Source organism: Aythya ferina (assembly GCF_964211825.1).
Source record: "Aythya ferina genome assembly, chromosome: 8".
Taxonomy (NCBI): domain Eukaryota; kingdom Metazoa; phylum Chordata; class Aves; order Anseriformes; family Anatidae; genus Aythya; species Aythya ferina.
The window spans coordinates 10,491,622-10,518,454 of record NC_140304.1 but is presented as its reverse complement, the minus strand read 5'-3'; the positions used below and the strand labels follow the sequence as shown (position 1 = coordinate 10,518,454).

At 48.6% G+C, this 26,833-nt stretch overlaps 2 protein-coding genes across 5 annotated transcripts in view; one reads left to right on the top strand and one right to left on the bottom strand.

Annotated features, from left to right (window-relative positions):
• NOTCH2 (notch receptor 2) overlaps positions 1-26,833 on the bottom strand; it is a 259,660-nt gene that overhangs the window by 167,707 nt on the left and 65,120 nt on the right. The gene's annotated exons all lie outside the window — the stretch shown is intronic.
• MTA1 (metastasis associated 1) overlaps positions 2,252-26,833 on the top strand; it is an 80,819-nt gene continuing 56,237 nt past the window's right edge. For all 4 annotated transcript variants that reach the window (XM_084527104.1, XM_084527105.1, XM_084527103.1 and 1 more), the window contains exons 1-3: positions 2,252-2,392; positions 18,768-18,835; positions 21,259-21,352. In XM_084527104.1, coding sequence (XP_084383230.1) covers positions 2,365-2,392; positions 18,768-18,835; positions 21,259-21,352 — 190 coding nt within the window. In that variant the 5' untranslated portion in view covers positions 2,252-2,364. The remainder of the gene's footprint in view (positions 2,393-18,767; positions 18,836-21,258; positions 21,353-26,833) is intronic.

Here is a 26,833-nt window from a genome sequence, read left to right as displayed (position 1 = left end):
CGTGTGCTGGGATGAGCTGATTTGGGCCAGGCGGCCTCCGACCGGGCTCTGGAAGCGCCGGCATCTTCTTTTTGCAGGTCTCAGCCTTTCCCTCGGTGCCGCATGAAAGGCATCGAATGCAAGAAATGCCCCATCAAAACGCACCAAGGGCTTTCTGGAAGGACTGTGTTTGCCATGGGGAGAGCTGGTGACATCCCCAGGACCGGGCTTTGGCAGTGGGAGACTGGGCTTTGACGATCCCACTCCTTCCCCGGCTGCGTCTGCTGGAGCCAGCTGCCCTCCTGCCGTTGCACAAGGCCCCGGCGGTGACCACAGCCATTGCTCAACGTGGAAGAGGAGCAGCAGGGAAGTCCTGACATGTTTTTGTTGCTATCGTTTAAAAACCCATTTAGCGTCTGGCAAGAGCAGTCAACACCACATGACTGGCCACTTCTTGGTGTGCAACCACCAAGTGCCCCATGATGCGATTTGTAAATATTTATTCTGGATAATTTTTCTGTGTCCTACTGAATTATTTTCCGCTCGGCGGAGCAGTGGCGGCAGCAGCCGGTCCCTGCATGCAGCACGGATGGTGGTGTCCGCAGCGGCTCCATGGGCACAGCTCAGAAAGGAGGGGATATCGTGGTGGTACCCTCCATGAACTGAATGTTTTTGGATTTTCACTGCCAGCTGGGCTTTCCTGGCTCACTCCTTGCAATACCAGGAAGGTGGAGGCATGGCCTACTGGGATGTGGGGCCTGATGGAGATTTTGGCACCTCTGGGTGCTATGTTGAATATGACCGTGCCACCCGTGGGCCCTGCCTGACCACGGTAGGGCCTGGGGCTGGGACCGTGCTCAGCACCAGGCACTTCCACAGCCCTGGGTCAGGGCTCGCTGCCTGGCCTGGGCCTGGCATGTGGGACATCAGCCTCGTCACCCTCACGGGGAGTGAAAGGCCTGGTGGTTTTGGCTGGGTGTGAGCACCAGTGGTGTTGAGCACTGGTGGTGTTTGGCTGGGTGTGAGCACAGGCAGTGTGTGTGTGTGTGTGAGGGCTGCGTGTGCACACAGATGCTATATGTGTGTGTGTGAGGGCTGGGTATGCACACAGGTGGTATATGTGCGTGTGAGGAGGGCTGGGTGTGAGCACAGGTTGTGTGTGTGCATGTGTGAGGGCTGGGTGTGCACACAGATGTGTGTGTGTGTGAGGAGGGCTGGGTGTGCGCACAGGTTGTGCCCGTGTGAGGGCTGGGTGTGAGCACAGGTTGTGTGTGTGCCTGTGTGAGGGCTGGGTGTGCGCACAAGTGGTATATGTGTGTGAGGGCTAGGTGTGTGCACAGGTGATATATGTACATGTGTGAAGGGGACTGGTTGTGCGCACAAGTGGTATATGTGTGCCCATGTGAGGGCTGGGTGTGCACACAGATGGTATATGTGTGTGTGAGGGCTGGATGTGAGCTCAGGTGCTATACATGTGTGTGTGTGAGGGTTGGGTGTGCACACATGGTATATGTGCCCGTGTGAGGGCTGGGTGTGCACACAGGTTGTGTGTGTGTGTGAGGGCTGGGTGTGTTCGTGAGTGGTATATGTGCCCATCTGAAGGCTGGGTGTGCACACAGGTTGTGTGCATGTGTGTGAGGGCTGAGTGTACACACAGGTGATATATGTGTGTGTGTGAGGGCTGGGTGTGCACGCAGGTGATATATGTGCATGTGTGAAGGGGACTGGCTGTGCTCACAAGTGGTATATGTGTGCCCATGTGAGGGCTGGGTGTGCACACAGACGTTATATGTGTGTGTGTGAGGGCTGGGTGTGCACGCAGGTGATATATGTGCCCGTGTGAGGGCTGGGTGTGCACACAGGTGGTCTGTGTGCGTGTGAGGCGGGCTGGGTGTGCGTGTGCCCGCGTGAGGCGGGCTGTGTGAGGCCGGGCGGGCTGTGTGTGCGTATATATGTGTGTGTGTGTGTGTGTGTGTGTGTGTGTGTGTGAGGCGGGCTGTGTGCGTGCAAGGCGGGCTGCGTGTGTGTGTGTGTTTGTCTCTGTGTGTGTTTGTCTGTGTGTGTGTGTGTGGTGTCTCTGTGTGTGTGCCCCCACGCTCCGCCCTCCCCCTCCATCCTCCCGCAGGCCTCTCCCCTCCCTCCCTCCCTGCCTCCCTCCCTGCCGTCCTTCCCCTTCCCCTCCCTCTCCCCGCCGCCGTGCCCCTGCCCTCCCTCTTTCCTCCCTCCCTCCGTCCCGGTGCCTCCTCCCTCCTCTCTCCTCCTCTCCCTCCCTCCCTCCCCCGGCGGCGCGGCCCCTTTAACTCCGCGCTCCCCTCCCCCGCCCGCCCCAGCCTCCATTTTCCAGCGGCTCCGGCACCTGGAGGCGGCGGCGGCCCGCAGCCGGCCATGGCCGCCAACATGTACCGGGTCGGAGGTGAGCGGCCCCCGCCGCCCTCCCGCGGCTCCTGCGGGGCCGGGACACGCGTGGGGGGCCCGGGGGGGAGCTGCGGGGGCACGGCCGGGGATGGGGGCGGGCTGCGGGGGGTCGGGGCGCGGGGGGAGGCGAGCACAAAGATGGGCAGGCTGCTGGAGGGCTGCCCCCCTTCCCTTCCCTTCCCTTCCCTTCCCTTCCCTTCCCTTCCCTTCCCTTCCCTTCCCTTCCCTTCCCTTCCCTTCCCTTCCCTTCCCTTCCCTTCCCTTCCCTTCCCTTCCCTTCCCCCTGCCTCTCTCCCCTCCCTGCCCGCTCTCCCATTACTCTCCCCCCCCTCTCCTGATTGCCCTTTGTTTTAACTCACGGCAACACAGAGGAGAGGCCACAGGGCCCCGGCGGGTGGATTTGATTTTATTTTATTTTAGGGAAGATAAACACCCAGGGTGGTCTGGCGGGGAGCTCTGCGCTCAGCCATTTTCCCTTCGCAGAAAGTGTGCGCCGCAACTTCTCGCCCCCCCCCCCCAGGAGCTGCTTTTGGGGAGATGCTTTTTGGGGTCCCCCCCTCATCCCCAGACACCCCACGTCCTTCGGAGTTGGGTAAAACCAGAGCAAAGTGAGCGAGGGAGACGACACAGCCGGGGTGGCCGAGCCGCCCTGCCTGGCTGCCACTACTTTTCTGCTTTCTCGGCCTGCCCTCACTTTGTGCTCTGGGTTTTTTTGCTCCTTTTGGCACAGCCATACTTTTTTTTTTTTTTTTTTCCTGCTTCTTGGTGCCGTGGAGGGATGAGATGTGCCTCTGGGCCATCCCGGCTTTGTTTCTTGGAGGGTCTGAGGCTGGTGTGCGGTGCCTTGTGGTGGTGGATGGGGGATGCTGAGAGCGGCAGGGCGAGGGGAGCTGGGGGGATTCACGGCTGTTTAATGTCACGGCACCACTCTCGGGTGGGATATCATCCCTGGTGCTCTGCACGGCCAGGTCTGCGGTGGGCAGGGACCTCTGCAGGCCCCTAGGCCACCTGCTGCTGCTGCAGGCTGGCCTGGAGGATGCTCGGGGCCTGCCCGCCCCGTGGTGGCAGCCCGAAGGACCACGGTGCAGGGATGGCATCCTTCCCCTGGGCCCTGCCCAAAGTGTTCGGCCGCACTCAGGGCAGATAACAGCGCCCAGACACCAGGGAAAACTTCCTGGTGTCGCAGCTGGCGTCCCTCGTCCCTCATCCTCTCCCTGTGCACCTCTGAGCAGAGCCCTGCCCTGCCAGCCCTGCGCCCCCCGCTCCTGGCTGTGACAGCAGTGACATCCCCGCTGAGCCAGCCTGCCTCTGCACGTCCAGCACTGCCCACCCCGCTGCCTCCCGTGTGTCCCAGCCCTCCAGGTGGCCTTCCCAGCGCTGAGCAGCGGGGCAGGACCCACCCCTTCACCCCGCTGGTGCAGCACGGGGGGATGTTGGCTGCCTTTGCTGCGAGGGTGCGTGCTGGCTCTTGGGCACTCTGTTGTTTCTCCAGTTGTTTTTCGGCAGAGACGCTCTGCAGTCAGCCTGTGGCGCTGCAGGGAGTTATCCCATCCCAGATGCAGGACTCTGCTTAGCCTTAGCTGAACTTCCTGAGGTGCTTGTCAGCCCGTTTCCTGGCTTGTCAAAGTTCCCCTGAGTAGCAGCCCTGCCCTCAGGCATGTGGCACGCTTTTCCTGGCTCCCCAAACTTTTGGTGAGCGTGTTCCAGTCCCAATCCATTGCAAAACATCCACGGCTGGCCCCGTGTTGGTGCTGAGGGATGCTGTTAGCAGCCAGGTGAAGGCTGTGCTGCTGATCGCAGTCCTCGGAGCCCAGTGTTCATCTGGTGAGCCTCCTAATCTGCTGCCCAGTGCGTATCCACCTTGCTGCCCAGCCCTTATCTCAGCACTTTGGTTCGAAGGCTCCTCTGGGGGGCTACGAGGCCTTTGACACACCACTTACAACACCCCTGCTCTCTCCTTAGCCACACAGCCAGTCTTTGCATCACAGTGGTGAGTCGGATCAGTCGGGTATGATTTCCCGTTGGTATTTTGGCTGGTCTCAGTCACCTCGGTGTGCCTGGGAGCAGCATCCAGGCCTCGCTCCGTAACCTTCCCGGGCGGAGGGCAAGGCAGCTGGCCGGTGGCCAGGGTTACTGCGCTCTGGTACCCTACATATGGATGGAGTCTGGGTTTGCCACACGGCCAGGACCAACACATGGGCAGATGCAGCTGTTTCTGTATGACGGCTCTGTTCGGCCCGAGGAGTTTGTGTCACTGAATTGTTTCTGCCCCCGGTGCTGGTGGCTCCCGTCAGTGGGAGTTGTGCGCGGACTCCAGGGCAGGGTTAAGCCCTGAATGGGGTTTGTGCGTCGTCATTTCATAGACTTCCCTCTGGAAGAGAAACATTCAGCAGATAATCCGCTGCTATCCTTGTGGTTACCAAATTGTGTGCGCCAACTCCAGACCGAGCAGCTGCCAAAACCAGCTCGTTTGTCGTAGATCAATAACGCTCCTGGGAGTGTATGGAGATCGCTTCGGGGCTGGTCGTGAGACGCTGTGAATCCCTGTTTTCGTAAACCAGTGGGTGGGTTGCACTTCTCTGACAGAGACTGGCTTTAAGTGCCATTTTTTAGTGTTGGTGCCCAGCAGCTCCATTATAGAGGAGCCTGGCAGCCTGTGTGGGGCACCCGGGTAGCGGAGCTGCAGGATTTGGGGCTGCTGCTTCAGTGGGTACCAGGCTCTGGGTAAGGTGAGTGCTGGCATCTAGAGAAAGCAACTGGTTTTCGTGGTCCTAAGGTTCTTTCTGTGCACCTCTGGTGGGGCAGGGGGTCAGCGCTGACACAAATTGCCCCCTTGTAAGTTAACGCTGATTGTGGGGGGGGTGTAAAACTTGTATACGTGTGAAGTTGCTGGGTTGTCAAATTGTGAAATGAAGTACGGGAGCTCACTCACCCCGAAGGAGCTCCTGGAGTTGTGTGCCTCCAGCCTAGCAGAGGTGAAGATGTTCTGAATGAAGGTTTTCCAAACGGCAGCACGGCGAGAAGGGGGCTCTCCTCGCCTGGAAGGAGTCGTGGGGCAGAGCGGCTGTCTGCCCGACCGCAGGACACATGGGAGTGCTGGGTAAACACCAGGTCTAGGGAACTTGGGACCAGCTGGGCTGGAATTTGGGGCCTCTGACGAAAAAACGCATGTGGGAGAGAGATGCTCATTGTTCTAGCTAGTGCTGGCCTCCCCTTTCAGGAGAGTGCTGTGTCAGCTGCCTGGAGGAGAGCAGGGTTTGCCTTCCCAAGGCTGCTTCACCTGCACCTTCTCCAGGAGTTCACCCTCAGCACGAGCGTTTTGCTGGTGGCTGTAAGGGACCGAGCCCCACTGCAGGCTTGTGGCATTCCCCCGACGCAGCGGAGCGACGATTTTCTGCATTTCCATCTTGCAGCGATTGGAGGAACTCGAATCCTTCCACCTTTCCTCCTCCTCCTCCTCGCGCTTTGTGTTTTTCCGGGATTATTTTTAATCTGTATCAGGCACCCGATCTGGCTGCCCGTGGGACTGTGCGAACAGCTGAATGGGCTCAGTGGGAGGGCTGGGAACAAGGGGATGGGGAAAGAAAGGAGAGGAAGGATGGAGGAAGAACCGCTGAAGCCAACACTTTTGCTGAGGCAAATGTTCAATTTATGCTTTTAGATGAAAAGCTTTTTATGTGTTCTTGGTTTAGGAGTTACTCTCTTGCTTGGGAGCGTGCTAGGTTAGAAAGCGATGACTACTTTTGAGTTTATGGTGTGTTTAAGGTGTGTTTGAGTGGCACGATTGTGATCCTAGGTCAGTCAGGCACACGTGTGCCACCCGAATTCAACACACGGAGGGTAAGTGATGCTCTGAGGTTCCCCCATAACTGGTGGCTGGATTAGACCCGACGCTGGTGTGCCTGTCCGTGCTGCGGGCGTGCTTCTCATTTCAGCGTAACCATCCCCCAAATTTACATACCTTGGCCTGGAATCCAAACTTCTCGTGGCTCCTGGCATCCATAGTACTGCCCCAGAGCTGCTGCAGGTGGCTGAGTTTGTCCTCTTGACATCGTAGTGATGTCAGGAATAATTTTCTGTGCTTTTCCTGTTAAAAAAAACTTGGGTACGGAGCTAGCAAGGTGCATGTTGTTGAGTCTAGGCCTAAAGCACATAGTCCAGATAATTTAAGTACAGGGGCACATGTAAACCCTCTCCTGTCCCTCTTTGTTATCAGCATGTGGATATTTGGGGTTTTCAGCAGGGTTAGTGGGAGTGCCCCAGGAGCACAGGCTCGGGCGAGCTGTCTTTTCACTCAGTTACTAACTTAGAGCTGACGTTGGGTGCTTGAAGGTAACTTGAGCTGAGAGTGGGCTTAGTGGGGAGAGGTATTAAATAACTACTAAAGGTAATAAAAATGAGTTTGTTCTCGCAGCTTACTAATGGGTCTCTGCAGTTGGTGGTCCTAAAGGATATAGGACGGCTTCTAACTCATCCCATTCCAGCCGCTGGGTTCCTTCACCTTTTCCTTTAGCTGCTTCTAGCTACACCAAAATTCATCTGATGTTCTGCACTCCTCCTTTCCCTCTCCCCCAGGCGGGACTGCTTTGATGAAAGAAAGATGTTAAGAACCGCGGCGTGATGTGGAGCTGCCAGACAGCCCCGGCGTGCCCCGCTGATGTGTGTGTAGGGCTGCTGTGGGTGCGCTCCGTGGAGCCGAGCAGCCACGTGCCCTTGGCGAGCACCCGCTCAGCTCCTGCCCCACGGGGGAACGTGGCTTCTCCCCTCCCTGTCCCAGCAGGACGGCGTCTGTAGGGGCTTCTGCTGGGTGTTTTTTGGCAGCTCGGGGTGCTTGGGGCTGGCCGCTCCCCTGGGTTTTGTGGGCAGCCGAGCTGAGCTGCAGCGCTCCTCCCCTGCTGCTTCCTCCGTCCCGTCGGCCGTGTCTGTCTGTTCTGCCTTCCAGCGGTGGTGGATGACAGACACCTGATAAGCGAAGGCACTTGATAAGTCCCTCCTTTTCTGCATTTCCGTGAGAAAATGTCTCTCCTAGTGAGGTTTGGGTTGTGTGTGAATGGGAACAACCTGCGCCTAGCTGCTGCTTTTCTAGCAGCAACTTCTGATGTTTAAATGTCTGAACTTTAAATAAATAAAACCACCTCATCTCTCCTGGGCAGCACAAGAAGAGGATAAGGTGGTTGTTAATGTTTTTGGTTCAACTTCTGAACTACTCCCGAGTAGTTTGGGGTTGCTTGAAAGTGGATATAACCTGTTGGAGTCGCCTCCATCCAGTTCTGCGCCTCTTCTGACAAGTGATCTGTAAAGTCAGCGTCACTTCTGGGCCAGGATCTTACACTGATCTTATTTCCTTCCAAAATCGTGATTTTTTCACGTTCCCAAGGAGGTTGCTGGCCGAGACTTTCACCAGTCGTGCCCAAGTTTCCAGTGGAGTTCAGGTAACTGGAGTAGCTGGGAAAGGTGCTTTTGTAGGGCACTGCAGTTCCAGGTCTTCAGGATGTCACAGCTTGCAGCTGTAGCTCTAATATACAAAGAAGCCCTGCTTCAAAGCGTGTTTTAAAGTCCCATTTGGTTCCTCCTCTCCTCCTCAACTCGTAAAACCAAATTTGGGCTGTTGGGCTCTGTCGCTAACAAGAACTAATGAGTTCCCCCTGTAATTGTTTAATGTGTAAGAAAGCATTTCAGTAGGGGAAGACATTGAAGAATTTTTCACATTTTAAAAAAAAAAAGACACAACAAACTTATTTTAAAAGGAACTTTGTGGTTCAGAGGGGGTCGAACTCTTGTGCGTAGATGAATAATTTAATTTATTCCCAGTTGCAGACAGGGAAGGTCCTCGTGTTGTCCTATAGGATATGCAGCGTGGCCGTTTCGGGAGTTTAATGCGTTGCAAGATCATCAAAACTGGTGCTGGATTCTCAAGCATGGCAAAATTTACTCTGGGAATATTTGTGGCAACCTTTTTCTTGCTGTCTTTCGCCAAGTTTGTTTAAATAGACTGTAAAGCCTAAGATGAACTTAAGGGAAAAAGCGCTGTTTTTGGGAGCTTCAGGAAATGCCATGTGTGCTTTGTGCTGCTCCTGCTCCTCTGACACACTGGTCTTTTGGGGAGGATACTTAATGGATTGAACTCAATTTGGTGCCTCAAGATGTGCTGAAACCACTGGAATCTCAGTGAAGAATTCGTCCTGGAAAGAGAATAGCCGAATTGCTTCTGATTTGCTTCGTTTGCTTCACAAAAGACTTGAGATTTCAGCTCGACCTCCCCGAAAAATGTTATTTACCTATAAACTCGAAAGGCTGGGTGGGACCTAGGCCTGGCTGAGCAGAGGAGGCTCCTCGAGCGCTGCTGCTGCCGATCCGTGTCTGGTTTGCTGCCGGCGTGGGAAATTGTCATTTTTTTTACAGATCTCCTGTGTCCGTGGGCTGTCGGGGCGAGCAGTACCTTGTGGCAAACCTGAAGACTTCCTCAATTTGTTATCCCCACGCTACCGTAAGGAGAAGCTCCAGTCTCGAAGAATGAGGTTTTCCTCGTGGTCTCCTGCAGGCTTCACCTGCTCCTTTTTGGTGCTCCTAACTAACCCCACGTCTGCTCGCTGGCACAAGGGAGGCAGGAGGAGTCGCCTCCAGAAGGACCCGTGCAGGACCCACGAAGATTTCAGGCTGCGTAGCAAGCAGGCTGATTTTCTGGCTCTTTGGCTGGATCATCTTTAAGCAGGAGGAGCATTCTCGAGATAATTTCTCTTGTCATTGATGTACGAGGTTAACTGCGATAAGGAGAAGCTAGTTGGCAGCTTTAAAGCGAGTTTGGAAGCAGAAAAAAAGGAAAATTGAGACTTCTCCTGTCTCTTCCACGTGTTACTTGCAAGCTGCTTAGTCTTGACGGTGCCTGTGCTTTCACAGTCCTGGTCCTGCGCTGCCAGATGTGATCTGCATCGCCTTCAGCTCGTGATAAGGGCTCCGATAAACCACACACGGTGTGCCCCAGCTAACGTGGGGACGTTGTGTGGGAGGAAGAGGACGGCTGACACTCGACCAAGCATGAAGCCAGCGTGCTGCGAGGGGGCCATTCCCCATTTAGCACGGGGCTTGTTGTTGCAGGGCGAAGCTGTCAACATCTGAGCAAAGTCGAGGCAGCCGAGCGAGGCGGTTCCTGTGGCTGCTGCCGCGGGTAGCGGTGTCGATTCGGGCAGCGCCTGCTGGCGGGTGCTCGGCGCTGGGCTCACGCAGCTCAGCGCGGTGTGGCGAAGCACATCGGGGCACTGCTTTGGTTCAGTTCAGCTTTTTCAACTGTGTGAGTGCCTGGCTGGGTTTCCCACGTGTGTGTCTCGCTCCTGCCATCCAAGGCGAGGCTGGCACAACTCGAGGGGGCGGTATGGGAGGGTGGGGGATGAATCAGCTGCACTGGCACTCCTGTTTAAACGAAGAAACATCTGCAAAGCTATGGCAGCAATTTATACTGGGACCGTGTCTTACATTGTGGAGCCGTGATGTTTTTGGTCTGGTACCGATACCCTGCTCCTGCACTTCATAGGCTGTCATGCTGTGGCCCAAGCAGTTAATTCATGTTGGCTCACCGAACTCAAGCATTGCTCTTTTAAAAAAAAACAAACAAAAAAAAAAAAAAAACAAAAAAAAAAACAGCCCACCCCAAAAAACTTTTTATTTTGTTTCATGAGGCTGATACCAAACTCCGTGTCCAAGTACTTCAGAGGTTCTTGTTTTGCAGCTCTTGGGATACTTGGAGGGAACATGAAGCTGTTTTCTTCTGATCGTCGGCACTGCCTGAGTGTATCTCGTGGAAAAGAGTGTTTTTCTTCCCTGCCCTTAGGAAGGAGAGGCGCAGTGGGACAGGCTGTTCTCTTGGCTGCAGGAGCAGCCCAGCGTTAGGGTGCGGTTTGAGGATACTCGTCTCCCCTGCCTGCCCTCCAGAAGAACCCCCAAGGAGTTCCCTTCCACCTGGTTTCTCCATCTATTGAGTGTTTCTGTGACTTGGCTGTAAATTAAACCATCCTGGTGGTCCCTTACAAACCAGCTTTTGGGCAGGATTTTTGGTTTTAAGCCTGGGCTCGTTCCACGGCCGGGTCTGTGGCGTTGCCCCACAAAGAGCTGCACTGGCCCAGCTGAAATGAGAGGCTCGCGACTGCTCCTGGAGAAAGCGGTCATAGAGCTGCATCCTCAGGACGTGCAGCAGCAGAAGAGGTAATACAGAACAGAGGATTGCTGTTGTGTCTCGAGATGCTGTAAAGCAGGAGAGCAGTGGTGTTTTTCCAGGAATACATCGTGTAGTGTCGTCCCGCAGGGAGTTGGTGAACCCGAAGGTCGGTGCTGCATGCAACGTGCCTCGCTTACAGCTGGGGCATGGGGGGGACTGGTTGGGATGGGTTTCCTTGGGCTGCCCTACAGCTGGCTTCTAGGAGCAGAATTGCTCCCTCATCCTTGGGGAAGTACTCTGGAAACTCGATTTTATTCCCAGGTTTCTCACCCATTCCCTTTTCGAGTCTTGTTTGTACAGTTTCCCTTTCAGCTGGCGTCTCCAGCAGCAGGTATTTCGGCATGGCATAGTTCTTATCTCAGGGCCAGGACCCGCGACGTACCTCTGCCACCCACCACCTCTACCTCAGGTACAAGCTCCGTGCCTTGACCAGAGCTAAGATCTCAGGTCTGTAGCTCGCTGCTGCTAGCAGAGTGCCTGCCTCCTTCCTCGGCGGGGACGGTGAACTTTAGGGAATGCACTTGGTCGTAATGAATCAAATCAGAAGTTAATCGAGCCCGGGACCTGCCCCGAACAGCCCTGGCAGTAGTGGTGTTGGGAGGTGCCTAAGAAAGCGAGCACTTCTGGTAATTCCCCCAAACGCTGGGGAGCCTCCAGGGATTTGCTTTAAAATCTAGGCTATTAATTGTTTCTGAAATGGGAACCGTTTTGTAGCTTTGTCTGCCTTACCTTCCTCACTTGTAGTTTGCAGTGTCTCCATTTTTCAGATAGGGACCGGTGATCAGAACTTAATTATCTTTGAGACTTCTGTTCCTCTGCGAAATGTTTGAAAGTGAACAAAGGGTTCAGGAGTTAATAGAGAAGAACTAATGCATGGATAATGGAGTTGCATAAACCTTGTTTCACTAAGAATCATACAAAAAAAAAAAAAAGAAAAGGATGAGGTAGCTGGACAGGAATTTTTTCTTCCCCCCCCCCTCCTTTGACATGACAGAAAACAAAGAGCAGAAAACCTTTGGGAAGCTCCAAATCCCTTAATGTTTCATCCTTAAAACTGGATCAAGCAACTGTCCAAGCAAGTTGCATGGCATTAACACAGATACCTTTTTGCTCCAAAAAGGTAGAGTTATTTCTTACCTTGAGGAAGGAGCTCTGTGGTGGATGTTTGTTTTTGTTTGGAACCTTACAGGTCCTTTGGAGTGGATTTCAGGTTTAGTTTTCAGTACCTTGTATCGATTCAGAAGAGCTTTCATCGAGAAGAGTTTGTATTTTTTATGGGTGTGTGCATAATCCATAGCCCTGTTACAGGGACCTTGCAAGGGGTTGCTCCTACCGTAAGGGTACAGTTTGGGGAATTTTGAACCTGGGTTTTTGGAGGCAAGTGAGGAGGATTGATGCGTGTACGTAATCCGTGCTGCTTGAACATTTTACAGCTTGGGAATTCTTCAGGGGAGGAGATCAAAACCTATTCCTGCTTCTCGATACTCAGGGTTTTAATCACCTTCGTCAAGGCAACTCACCTTTAGAGATAAGAGGTTGAGCACGTGGAAGAGAGGTGGGTTAACAGACCGAGGGAAAATCAGCCACCTGTTCCTCCCAAGCACGCCGGCTCGGTGTTAAGTATGGACCGAGTGCTGATATTTACACAGCTTATTAGCTTCTGCCCACCTTTGCACAGGTGCGTGGTTCCTGAGGACTTGGCAACAAGTACCTGGGTATTTATGAATTAACCAGTTTCTTCTTTATCCTCACCGTCAGGGGCTGGAATGGCAGCTTGTGCTCTGCTTTATGATTGAAAATAGAGCAGAAGTTAGCGTGAAAGTGAGAACATGGACTTCTGCCATGTGTTGTGAATACGTGAGGCTCAACTTCCTTTAGTACAAAGCAGTCCTGAGCTGCTCCTGCATGTATATGGCTGTAGATGCGTGCTTGGGATTTGATAGGCAGTAGTAGAGGCTTTAGTTTATTAAATGAAACCGAGCTGTCTTTTCCTTGCACGTATCCTGACTCATCTTACAGCCCCAGCATTCTTTTAAGTTGTGTTTTTCTTGGAAAACAGTTGAAAAGGGGAAGTCGAGCTGAGCACACTGTATATCCTTGTATACATAACGTACGTCTTCAAAGTCATTCTGGGATGTTTTACAGCATATTATCAGAGCAGATAGAATCTGGAGAGGCTGTGTGCTTGCTCACCACCAGTGCCCGGCACACAGGCGATGTGCTGATGTATTTAATACGGAGTTTGTTGTCTTTTTCATGTGCCCCTATAGGCTTGGGGCCGTACAGGCACCCTTGTTACACCGCCTGCGTGCCCTCCAGGAGGGTAAAAGGAGAAACAAATTTAATATAATGACAAAACAGCTTTGTAAATGAGGATTTTCTGTGTGTGTAACTTCAGTGTGTAATCAACTAGACGTCACTGACTCTTTGGAGGGAGTGTGCTCGTGTAATGCCCTGTGTCGGCCAGCCCTTGGTGTCCACCACACCTGGCAAGCTGTGGGAGCTAACCCAGGGGTCCTGCTCCAGGAAATCCAAGCAGGCTGCAGTAGGAAAGCAGTAAGTGAGGGGAAGGGCAGGGCTGCAGCAGTTCCTCTGGAAGGCTTCTCTCTGCGAAGCTGCGAGTCCATGAGGATAACCTGGCGGTGCGTGGAGCCACCCCAGCCTTGTTGAGCAGAGTTTGCACCGTCTCTAGACCTGGCGGTGACCTAAAAGGTTTGACTGCCTGCCAGAGGCTGCTGCTGTTTAGGATGGTGGCCTTGCTGGCCGAGGGAGGCCCTGTGTGCTTCCACCTGGCCTGGGACCATGCCCGTTGCCTGCTCGGAGGCAGGGTCGTGGCTGTTCTGGATGGGCGCGCACTCCCCGAGCCGGGTGTCGCTGCTCATTTATATCTAGGAGCTTTACTGCAGGCTTCGGGCCCGAGGAAGTGGTGCAGTGGTTTGTTAATCTCGATCCGTTGCTGAAAACCAGGCTTTCTACCTCAGCAGTGAGAGAGGCTTGTCGCTTCGGTAGTTTTTCCCAGTTTTGCTCTGCCTGAGCCTTTTTATCGAGACCGGGCAGCTCGTCTGAGGAGCACGCCGCGTGAGCACTGGGCTCTTCCAGCGAGCACAGCGCCTTGTGAGATGAGTGTCTCGGTTAAAGATTTCACACAAGTGTGATTTATTTTGATCCCTGTCCTCGTAAGCCTTTTGACTTGGTCATTTTGGTCAGAAGAGCACAGCTAGCTTGATTTAACCGGGCTGCCTCTCCCAGCTCAACTCGATGAGGATTTGCTGTCTGGCTGTGGGGATTTCAGCAGGAGGTGGTGCTCACTTCTGCCAAGTCCCTTGCTAAATGTCGGCTGGTACTGAAGAGGTTGTGTGCTCTTTTGCTCTGCTTCCACCCCGTTTGGAGCAGGGCCGTGGTGGTGGCAGTGCTCAAGGAGCTTTTTGGGGCAAACACGCACATCCCATGCCTGCGGTGCTGCTGTCTGGAAAGCGTGCTTGGACTTGTGCTGACAGAGTATCCGTGATTCCTTTTGTCGAGCTGTGAGAGAAATTAATTGTAAATATCTGCTTGCTCTGTGCTGCTAGGTGTATTGGCTCGCCTCATCCTTTTAGCAACAGAAACAGCTGTTGCAGTTTTGCATCTCCTGTAATGAAAACACTGCTGGTAAGGCTTTCTCTTTTGAAACTACCTCTTGAAACCAAACATCTCGTGGGGTGACACCTTCTGAGTGGTGCTGGTTTTCAGCAGCCAGAAGGCAGTGGGACCTGGGCTCTCCTGGGTGAGATTGCTGGGCTCATAGGCTGCGAGCAGCTTGGCCTCTCCAGCTTGCCTCCTCTTTCGCAGAAGCATAGACCACGATGGATTTTGTATCACCCAAACTGTAAGGTGATTGACAGCTCCAGGAGCGAGCTGCTGAATAATTTGAAAACTGGAGCTTACGTAAAGAAACTAACCCCAAATTGATGTGGAAATCCAGACTGCGAGGAGGCACGCGTTTCCCGTAAGTTCGGTCGTAAAGTAACCAGGTCGTCAGAACTTCAGCCACTCTCTTGGTGCTCATCTTCAATTCAGGGCAGCAGCTCTGTGCATTGGGCAGGGGAGATGTTTGCAACCCTGGAGTTGCTAATTTATAACGTGCTGAGAAATTCGCATCGTACCAAGCAGCACTAGTGAGTGTGGGAAGAGGAAGGCTTCAGCCTCCCTTGCTTCCCGAGGAAAGCAGGCTAACGCAGGGCACACAGCGAGGGGAATTTCGGGAGGCAAGGTGAGGAATGTGCAGCCAGGTCCTCAGAAAGCACATGGAGCCTCAAAGGCAAATGCAAGTTGGGAAGGATAAAAATACTTTTGGGCATTTTTGCAACTTGATCACCTCAAAGCCTGTAAGGTTATTAAGTAGCTCAGACATAGCTTAATCTTAGAAATATATGACCTCTAGACAGTGCATGTTCTTTCCTTTTGCAGTACCCCCTTCTGGTTTTCTTTTCTGCCAACCAACGCAGACTTAATCAACAGCTGACACGAAGAGGGCAGAGGGGGAAGCAGTTTTGCAGTGATGTCTTAAAAGCATGTGTGAGCAAAAAGAAAGCGTTGTATTTATTGCTAATTGAGAACAATTATTTTACTGCCTTCGTGGAATATTTCCATCTTCTCTGGTCTGTAGGTCATCATCCTAGTTCGGCAGTTCAGTATCTGTATAATAACATTGCTTTTTAGTAAGTTGTGTATTATCTCATCTTCGGGGAAAAAAAGCAGGGGGATGGAAAAGCTTTTGGGGTTGTTTCAGGGACGCAGCTACTTCTGTAACGGTATAAGCAAAAGGAAGAAATAAGCTTGGAGTTTGTGGCAGGAGTGTGATGCTCCTTACTGTCCTGGGATATTGTCAGGCTCCTCAGTCATTGCTTCAGCCTGGTCATAGAGAGTTGCACGATACGCAAGAGCGATGCTGCTAATTACTGTCGTGATGTGGATGCATGGCTGATTAATTCAGGGATTATGAGTTTAAGCTGCGAGCTGCTGTGCAGGTGTGGGATTGAGCCACTGCCTTTGTCTGGGTGGTTGGCTGCTGAGGGGTGGGCTTGGTACAAAGTGCTCGTGGCAGTTGCTGCTTCCAAGGAAGCATGCTGTGCTTGTGGGATGTGGAGCAGATAAGCTTGTCTTTTCTTCCATCATGTAGGTAGGAAGGCCGATAAATTGGCAAGGATAGCCAGCCTGTTGTGTTTGAAAGGTCTGACTTGTTGTTTTGCTCTTTTTCAGGCTCTACTCTTCTGTCCCTAGACTTTTTTTTTTTTTAAGTGTACTCTTTCCTTCCTGTTCTGTGGTAGGGCTTGAGATGCATGCATCTTCCTGTTATTTAGAGGTTTGTTAATTCGGTCTCTTTCCCCATCCTCTCTTTCAGCCCACGGCACAGACAGGCAGTTGTGCACGTACAGGATGCCTCCCATCGACAACTGCTTTGCTGGGAGCCTGTGGTGGGTTTCTGCTCGCCACTGCGTCTCTGTGCACCTACAGACATAGCTACTGTCTTGGAAGCAAACTGGGAATGTTATTAATCATATTGGGTGTGCAATACGAGAAGGACGCATTTACGTGGCATGGGAAGAGGCTGGAGAGGAAGGGGAAATGTTGCTCAGGGGAAAAGGAGGTGTTCTGGAGAATAGGGGCTGATGGAGCGTGGTGCTGTGCCTCCTTTAAATCCAGCGTGTAGGAAGCCAGCCTTGGCTGGGTTTTGCTGCTCGTGGAACAGGTTAAGAGGAGTGCTCTCACCTGCTAAAGCATTATCATTTTGGAGAGTGGTTTGTCGAACTCACAATTTCCTTGCTGCATGTGTGGCACACCAAGCAACTGGAGCATTTCTCTGCGCAAGATAGCGTTTTAATTTTAGATGAAAGTATTTAAAGTCTGTATGAAAAAAATGCAAATCGCTCCTCTCTGTTCTGCTCACATATTCTGTTTCATGTGACTTGCAGTGGGCTCTGCGTTACACGCAGAGAGGCAGGGACCCTTCTCCAGGTAATGCGAGTGATGGGAAACGGGTCCCCATGAGGTGCTGGTGAGATGCTTAACACAGCTGTGCAGTTAGCCTCAGACGTGGCTGGGAAGTACTGGGCCGTGCATTTTGTGATGAAGTCATCAAGCAGTGGCCTAAGCACACCCCTTTACACTCTGTCATGTGTCTGCTCTTGAGGAATGCCTGTGGGACATCTTCATCGCTGCCTTTCTGCCAGCAGTGTGCTGCTTTGTGTAAGGCTGTGCCCTCGCTGATGAGGTACAGGTCTGGGGACGCTCCTAGCGCTTGGCAAAACAACAGATTTTTTTGGATTTGACTACTCAAAACTGTTGGACATCAACCTGAAATAGCCATTTATAAGGCATTGGTCTGTGATAAACTTTATTTTAAATTCCCACGCCAGATTTTAACACTCAGTAAACTGTAGTTAACTGAAAAATTGTGTTAATGTTCACCTGAGGTAGAAAGCGTGCTGGTGTGGATGTGCACACGTTGCACACTCAGAAGAGCTGTTAGAGAAGTGATAGGAACTGCAGGGGTTTGTGATGGTCACTTTAAACCCCTGGAAGTCAAGGGGTTGTGTTTCCAATTGGGGGCTGCCATTGCTATTCCTTCAGGCTCTGTTTGTTCAGTCAGGGTGCTAACAAGTGCTATGAGTTTGTGTTTGGTCTCAGCAGAAGTACCTGAAGTGAGGTTTTGGGGGTGGGCAGGGTGCATTATGAGGGAACTTGGCCTTCTTCAGGGGGTGGGCAGGGGGTCCTCAGGCAGCCCCCGAGCTTGGAGCCATCTCAGGGCAGATGAAGGCCCCGTGCCCTTCACTGCTGTGCCCTTCTAGGGGAGGCTTTCTGCTTGGGAGAAAACTTTTTTCCTCTCTGATCCCTAATGTGTAAACAGAGCATTATTTTTCCACAAACCACGGCCTGCCTGGCCTCCTTAGCCTGCTCTCGGGTGTGGAACCTGAAGGGAAGCTGCCTTTGAGAGGAACCAGCTCTGTGGCGGAGCTGGGGAGGAGCTTCTGGAGGCTGACTCTTCCCCAACCCAGAGGAAGAGTTAACAGCATCCATCTCTGCCCTTTTAGGAGGCATTTTGGGAAGATTGAAGCTAACAGCTTAAGTAGTTGCCTCTATTTAGGCAGGGCTAGCACCGCTAAACACCCATTTAGCAGTGGAGGGTCATGCTAATGTGCTCATTTCAGCGGATTACCTGAGCGGAGCCCCGAAGGCGATGGATGTTTTGCTCCAAATACAAATAAACTGGGACATCCGAAGGGAAATCGTCTTAAATCGGCTAGAATATCTTTGGAGGGATCATTCTCAGAGCTGAGCGCATGAGAAAACCGCGGCAGGTCAAGACTGCCCCCAGGGCCAGCACCCAAGGGTGGCTGCATTCAGCGCTCTCCTCGCCTCGCAGAAGGTTTGCTTCTGGAGTCCTGGCTGACAAAGGCCAGGTCTGCTCCAGGCTCTCTGTTTCTGTTTTTGTGAGAAGTGTTAAAACTTGGAGCTTAGCAATGCTGAGCTATTCATACGGCATTCCTTGGTGCCTCTCTGAGGGTTTTGTGACAGCACCACCTTAGCGAAGAGCTGCCTTCTTGCCCTCTGGTTGAAGATGTTTATCCTGCTTGAATATGAGCATTTCTGACCTATTTGGCTTACAATATAGAGTTCTGTCGAGGTTATTCCGGGATAATGTGGGTGTAAAAGAGCAGGAAGTAGAAGAAAAGATAAGAGAGAAAGAATGGAGCAATTTGTAGAGTAAGTAACTGGGCTGTGTGATGAAGCTGAGCTGGGGGGCAGAGGAAGGATAGCGTGTTGTGGCTGGATTTTTGGATGAAAGAAAAGGAAGCAAGTAAAGAAAACACTGCGATCAAAATGAAATAGCCTGATCAGGGGAGACAGACCATCATATGCTTTGCTTTCCCACTGTACAGGCAGATAATAGAGCTCTGTGTTTTGGAAAGGGAGTTAATGGTCTTCAGATTGCGCCCGTGTTTGTTTCTTACACTGGCATGGATTTTGTATTTCCTCGCCTAAAATCCAGGACAGTGGGAACATTTTGAAGTGCTGCTTGTGGCAAGAAATTAATTTGGTATGGTGTCTTTAGCAGGTATACACGTGGGCTTTTTATTTGATTTTTAGCAGCTCGTATTTTAAAGAATCTTTTTTCTTTTGTCAGATTACGTCTACTTTGAAAACTCTTCAAGTAACCCATATTTGATACGAAGAATAGAAGAACTCAATAAGGTAAACAATTTTTGCCATCAAGTCTTTGAAGCTGATTTAATTTATGATCTGTTTGATTTGATTAAAATCAAAACAAATCTTTAGCAGTTCTCTGGTAATTAGTAGCTTAAAATACTTTTGTTGTGATAATTTTCTGAAACACTCTGAGGCCTGCTGGATTGTTCTCCTTGGCATGAAAGGGCAGAGCATCAACTGGAGGTCATTCTCAAGGTGATTATGCCCACCTACAGGGCAGGAGGTTTTTCCTGGTCTTCCATTCTGTACCCAGATCATGCGATAGGAAGACAAAATAACAGCTTCCCAGGAGGATGGAGGGCTTTGTAGTTTGTTTTTTCTTGGGGGAGTGTCACTCAACAGGAAGAGTTGGAGCTATTATGTGCTTCCTCAGACTTTGTCTTCTTTAGTTGTCCTTTGGGTCAGTGTATTATTTCGTTTGCCAGATTTCCCCTTCTTTAGATGTAAAAAGCAGGCATGATGGGTTGCACGTGGGAAGCCAGCTGAAGTCTTCAGTGCTGAAATTTTACCTGGCTGAGGAGGGAAGCCTGATCTGAAGCCATTAGCTGTGTCCTAAACACACCGTTTTGAGGTTTAATGCCAGTGTGTACTTTACAGCCTATACAGAAGGAGTGTAATGTTGCTGTTTTGGTGTTGAATTTGAATTAACTGACTAAAAATAGGGTGTTTTCTTCAGCCAACAGGGATGGAAAAACATGCCTTTCTGAAACAGTTATTTGGAGGAGAAAATGTATCAACGTGACAAAGAACCTGAAGTTTAGGGCATCCTCGTAACCCCTTCTTTTTAGCGTAGATCTTTTTACAGAACACTTTGTGTCTCTTCCATTAAGGAAATAATAGGAACTTCCTTAACATGTTCCCAGTGGATCCATTGGGATGTTATCTTAGTGGCTGTATTCCATCAGTTACAGGGTGCTGAGGTGTGTGTGGGGTTTCTTGTGGGGTCGGTCCCGTCCCCACCTTTATTCCATTTCCCCTCTTTAAAAATAACGGTACTTTCAGCCTGGACCTCTCATTTAGAGCAACTCTTGCTTAAATTGTAATTTCTCTGACCTATTCTTCGAAATGGGTTTTTCAGGTTGAAATGAATCATATCTTAACCTGCATTTGTTTTCACTGACTGTAAATGAAGGCCAGACAATTAACCAAAGTGCATAATTTGACATTGTTAAAACACAGACAGCTGCAAGATGACTCCTGCTTTTGTGTTGTATTTCCTCAAAATTTAAAAGTTCTTGATTACTTAACAGAAAAGGATAGAAATTCCACAGGTTCTGTACAAAAACTGGTAGGCTGCAAGTGAAAATATTTGTGCGTGTATGTATTCTCTGTTTTTTTTTGTGTGTGTGTGTGTTAGGAAAACTGTTGTTATGAGAGATAAAACTTTTCCTCCCTTTACAACTTAGCAACAAGCGTGTATATCAGTTTTGTTTTGTTTGTTTGTTTCTTTCCCTGTGGACAGATTGCTGGTCCACTGCCTTTTTTGGAGACTTCCTGGAGGGGAATTCGTATCTCAATCTTCTAGTTTCTTAAACTGTGTGCCATCATTCTGGTTTTCAAGGACTCTTCAATAGTAGGAGACAACTCTTTTAAGTTACATTTTCATTATTTATTGACTTATTTTGGAAACAATAGGTTGGCGGGGTCAGTTTCAAACCAGTAGGTGTACTTCCTTTAGAGTCTGTATAAAGCCAGCTTCATAATTCAGCAGCTATCATCTTACAAGAAATTCATCACCAATCTCATTTTAAGAGTTTTAAGGAAAAAAATAAATCGCAAACCATTCAAAAATTCTGACCTCTTTGTATGTTGCCACTGGTGTAGAGTTTATTGCCTGGTGCAGCTTCCTTTGTTCTCCTTTTGGAATGATTCTTGTGTTGGTCATTGTTTACCTGCCAGTGCTGTCAGAGAAAGGAAGCATTATGGAACTTCTTTTGTGAGAGCAATAATGACTGTGTTCTTTCTTGCTTTTCTGCTGTCCTACTGAGTTTGGAGAACAGCCTAAACCTGAGTTCTGTTATATTTCACAGTTACTTTTATTAGGATTGTAAAGATGCTTGTGCATTCTGCTAAATGCAGGCATCACCTGGAAAGTAGCAAAGTGGCTTGTTGGTATGCTGTACCTGCAGGTAAGTTATTTTTCTCACCCCTTGAAAAATCTGTAACTGCTTAAAATGGTGATCCTGAAGAAACAATTGGGAGTGAAGGGCCAAACCTGATCCTGTTCTCTAGAATGGATCCCACCTGAGGTAGTGTTTTAGGTAAAGTCTGGGCAGCTGGAGTATGCTAGAAGGTGATGTTAGGCAGCCTGTGTGGCAAAATTCCTGATTATTTATGAAGTTTTCTAATTAAGTATGTACAGTTCAAGTTTTGGTTTCTAATCAGTTGTTATTTTTTTCCGTTTTCAGACTGCCAATGGGAATGTGGAAGCAAAGGTGGTGTGCTTCTACAGAAGAAGAGACATATCAAGTACACTTATTGTATTGGCAGATAAACATGCAAGTAAGCTTCTTTGTGTTCATATAATTTCTATGCAAAATTTCCGAACTAGGGTAGAACTTTCTTGCACTTACAAGTATTGGTGGTGTTATTTTAAAACATCCTTTCCCTGTATTCATCCTCAGCAAATTGCATTACCAGTTTGGCTGACTTCTCTTTCCCTACCCCACTTCCTTAAAATCTCAATTAGTTACGGTTTGGTTATCATGGTGAGGGGAACAGAAGTTTGAGGGTGGATAAAGCCTGTTGGGGCTTAATAAAGGCATCTTACTTGCTTCCTGAAAGTGAATTCTCTACTGGACGGGGTGAGGGAAAACACTCTTTCTTGTATTACTTGCCCATGAATTGTTTGGTTAGTAGAACAAAAAAATGTAAACTTTGCTTAAGAGTAAGTCAAATAGTCTGATCGTAGGAAATCAACTTGAAACATGGCCAACTTGAAACTTGGCTAACAGGAATTGTCTTTACATTTCAATATTAGTAATATTTTTCTTAGTGACATGCTGAGTAAATGCATTTTAAAGCAGTGAATTTTAGGACAGTCTATTTCTATTTTGAGTAGCTCAGCTTCTTTTGTTAGGAAGAGAAATAATGTCTAGGCTTGAGAACAGAAAACCATTTTTTTGAATACTCTAGTTAAATTATGATTTTAAAAAGCAAAGAAACAAAACAACAAAAGAAAACTGAACTCTTACGAAACTTGCAGGGTTGTTCGTACTGCCTTAGTTTGGCCTCCTTTGCATGTATGCCTTGATTTTATTATTTTACAGAATATTGTGTTAGCTTATGTTGGCACGTACTCTGTCAAGGAAGTGAGACAGTTGAGCGGAGATGGAAGCTTATTTCTAAACAAAAACTTAGTGACACAACTCTCCAATTATAAAAACAAATTAAAAATACTAAAAAAAAAACGCACACGAAAACAAGAGTTGTTTGCCTATATAAATCTGTAGGGTAAGTCAGTGCAAGAACATCCAGATACTTTAAAAAACAACAACATACAAGAAATAACTGACGAGCTGACGTAAAACTATGCATCCTGAACGTAGGAAGGGGTGAGCATGGTGCACTAACCAACTCTCAAAATGAGTGTCCATCTCTGGGGGAGAAATAGTGTGATATACCCATGCCCACAGTGGTGTTGGGCACTTTATTTAGGGTCCTTCCAGCATATTCGACTCCATTCTAGTTGCAAGTGAGGGTTAGATTTAGTTTTGTTCTAATTTCCTCTGCCAGTTCAGCATTCTTCTCATCCCATCCTTGCGAGGTGATAGATGCAGTTTAATAAAACTGGTACCAAAATGGGCATGTTAAAAGTGGGGGGAAGTAAGCGGGTGGAATTACTGAACTCATTTTAATTGTAAATAATCAAGTATGTGAGATGTAACTGTTTAGCTTGCTAACTTTTAGCAACCTAAAAACAAATATGGGCACCCTTTTTAATCCTTATAATTCAAGGATGTCCTGTAGGCACACAGATAAGTGAAAAAGAAACGATCAGATCTGGGCATGTCAAAATTAGGATTTGGCTGCCAAGTACTGTTGTCTTGTAATGTGCTTTGTAGTCTATGTACAAATAGTCTGATGTTTATGTAGTACAGATCTCCAGGGTTGTGTGGCATGGGGATTGATCAAATCAGGTTTGGGTTTTTAACAATTAATACAGTATTTTGAGGCGTTCTTGCCACTGTAGTACTGTCAGGGAAAAATGCAGTAAAACTAGCCCCTAAATTTAAATACTTTCTGTTGTATATTGAATGCCAAATAAATGCGTTAGTATGACTACGTTGGAAGAAGTCATGGGGCATTGAGATGAGATTTGGCTGTGTCGCAGAACTGTGGTAGCAGGCAAAGCTTTTTTGATCTCCTCGGTGCAGCAGCACTCATTTTATCCAAGAATACTGAGGCTTAATAGGAGCGCCGCCATAAACAACATGACTATTGATTCCTTCATCTGTGTCTCACTTCACTAGATTTAGTAAAGCAAGCAGGTAGGAAAGATTCAAAGGAAGGCACGTCTGAGGCGGAAACTGAAAAGCCTTCCTTGCAAGTCATCTGTATGTTCTTTCAGCCTGCAAAGGCTCATTTTTTTCTTTTTTCTTTTTTTCTTTTTTTTTTGTAATAGGAAATGAAGGTTTTCTTTTTAATGTAAACAAATAATTCATTGTTCATTTTCATATCTGCTTGAAAGACAGAAAATTTTCTTCTGTGGAGCAGTCCTAGTAATAGGCTCACCAGAGACAGCTAAGGCTTAGTGTAAATTTCATTAGTAGCTAGATTTTTTTCTAGTATGTTTCCTTTTGGTGCAGAATAAAATTGCTACTGAATTACTTCCATTTACTTAGATAGATGTTCTGTTGTGTAACTTCTCTTCCTCATGAGGAGGGAGAAGAGACAAAATTAAGCTTTTGGACAGCACTTAGTTCTTTATTCTGAAAAAAAAATAAAAATTACATCCTGCATGATATAATGAAATTAAATTTTGTGGATGTTAACATTCCAGTACAGCTACTCAACACTGCCACTGACTTTGAGTTCATTTCCATAAAGTCTCCTGTTGCCTCATTTTGATGCATTTGCAGTAGATGTACGTATCTGCATCGCTGATCTTTTAACTGCCTTTGTTCAGCTGATTAATGGAGCTTTCTGACTGCAGACATTTCTGGATTCACACAGTCTTATATTTAAGATGCCTTTATTTTAGACCTACTGTTGAGATCAGTGCAGTGAGAGAACCGAATAATGGGAAGATATGGCAAGAGCATGAATGGAAAAATATGGGTGTATTTTGTAATGTTTTTTCTCTCAATAAAAGAAGGAAAGAGATGTGATTGTGAAACGAATCCTGCAAAGTCTGATTTTCTTTATTTAATAGGAAAGAAAAGAAAAAAGAGGCTCTTATGCTCTAACTGAATAATCCATCAGATATTTGAAAATCTGGGTTATGCTGTATTTTCTCATAATTCTTTATAAAGAAGAGAAATGAGCAGGAAGCAGCTTGTTCTGTAGTTGGTGGCTGTAAATTAGTACCTTGATGTACGCAACCTGATTCCTGGATTTGATCTGTGATCTTACTATTTTTATCACATGATATAAAACTTGTCTAGGCTGTCCTATAAATCTTTCAACCTTATAATGGCTTCCATAGATTGCCAGCACTTTTTATTCATAAGCCTCTTTAATCACCTCGCAAATTATTCCAGGACATTTCTCCACCTGATTCCGAAATGAACCCGCTTCACCGGTAGGAGACTATTTAATGTTCCTTGCCCAAAGACTTTGTAGTGGTTGAAGGCAGAATATTGTATGCAAACGGAATTGCAGGCAGAACCTGATGCAAGCGGAGCACACTGCCTTTTATCGCTTACTCCTCAAGCTACTATTTGGATGCTGTGGCTATATATATGCTCTCCCCGCAGTTTCTTACATAATTAAGCAAATATTTCCACCAGCAGGAGCACAACCTCCCGTCCTCCCTTCCACCCACCCGCCCCAGCTGGCTCCAGTTGCGCGTGGTCTGTCGTGCAGGGCTTCATTCAGAGTGTTTGTCCTGGCTGGAAAACGACGTCGGTAGTAGTTGGGGCGAGCTGGATGGCACGGGGAGCTTTTGGCAGCTCTGTGGTTAGCTTTCAGCAGCTGATGTGTGGGTGCCAGGCGGGCATGGCAGCCCGGTCTTCCAGGTGCTGAAGCTTCTAAAAATAAAGGTCTTGCAGCAGCGAAGTGTCAGTACTCAATCAGTCAGGGAGTTGCGTGAGAGCAGTGTGCCTGAACAAGGGTCCACTGAGGTTTTTTGGATGACACCAGCCAGCACAAATGCAGTTTGGTGGTAGCTTCCCAGACAAGTTCCTGGCCATTTGATACCCTCCATCCCCATTTTCTCCCTAGTACTTACATGTGATTCTAGAACGATGGGTTTATTAATCTACTAATGGACATTTTTGGCCCTGCTGAGAGGAGGAAACTGTGATTTCCTGTTCTGGTGGTGGCGTGGCAAGGAAGGATGTGCTTAATGTCAAAAATAGCATCCATTTGCTCTGTGTCCTACCTGCAACGTTGACCATGGCTGCAACAGATGATCCTGAGAAGCCTTGGAAGGGATCGTGATAAGATGTTGCCTTGATGCCGTGGCCAGCTCCTGAACTGTCAAGGTACAAGGATTTCTACTTGTTTAAAAACTGTCTCGTTTTTTATAGCTATGAGTCAGTATTAAATTTTTGGTAGGTAGGGAAAAAATGAATGAGGCTAGGAGGTCTAATATAGACCATTAGAAAGTGGACCTGGGAAAAGGAATCTGTTGTTATATTGTTATATTGGTCTTATATTGTTATATTGGTCACCTCTTCAAACGCAGCACATGTAGAACATCCTGCCTTCCTACTGAAGGAGCTTTAACAGGTCAGTGCCACTGACTTCGTTCTGTTCCCCAATATTTTGATCCTTTTTGTTCTTCCTTTAAATTTCAGTGGTAGTGATGCCGTGCTACCTAATTCTTTTGTTACTACAGACGTACCTGTCTCCCAAACTAAACATTATAGTGAGCTCTCTAAAGCTGATTTCTGGATTGTTTGCCTTTGTGCTTTTCTGAATTCTGCCATGTAGCAACTCGTCCAACACTCTGCAAGCAGAGCAGGGGCTGTTCCTTTACCTCTGATGTTGTAGAGAGCCCAGTCTGATCTATATCAAATTGCTATTCTTTCTAGTGTCTAGCAAATATTGATGTTTAATTTTGCATCTCATACACCCAATCATTTTAAATTACACTTTCTGCCTCTTGGGTTTCTCCTGCCAACTCAAAGTTTACTCTTTCTAATTATTTTTCCCCGTATACGTTAGGTTTCACATGAGTCTTGCTGTTTGCGTCCAATCTGCCTGTCTCTTGTTTCCAATATAAGTTGTCTTCAAGCTTTTCTTAATGTGCTATTAATGATTCTGTCATCAAATATCAAATAATACTTAATCTAATGCACTCCTTGCAGCATTCCACTGGCTACTTCTGCATAGCTGACATATTACTGTTTGTACTAAGACTACATGTTTAGTTTTAAATCTGCGTGAGCACATCTATCAAGCAGAGAGATTAATTTTGAAGTAAGCCTTTATGAGAGCCCTGAAGTCCCAGGATACTGCACCTACTGTGCTTTCTCATCACTTACTCTACAGTGCTGCCATAAACGTGGGCAAGTCTTTCTGAAAAGAGTTTATCTTTATGGTTATTATTATTTATTTTTAAAAACATGGACCTTATTTCTCAAGGGCCGCCGTTCTCAAGGATACAGCCTGCTTTGCTGAGAGCTGGAGCTATAGGGGGCTGAGATGCAGATGCGTCAGACGGGCTTGTCCTGGAACCAGGGGCTGCATCAGCCCCCGTGGTGGTTTACAGCCTGCCTTAAACCTTTGCTGTAAGCGAGGCGGCATTAGCTACAGTTTTTGTCAAAGCCACTTCTGCACGACTTCAGCAAGGCAGAGATTCCTGTGCTGAATCTA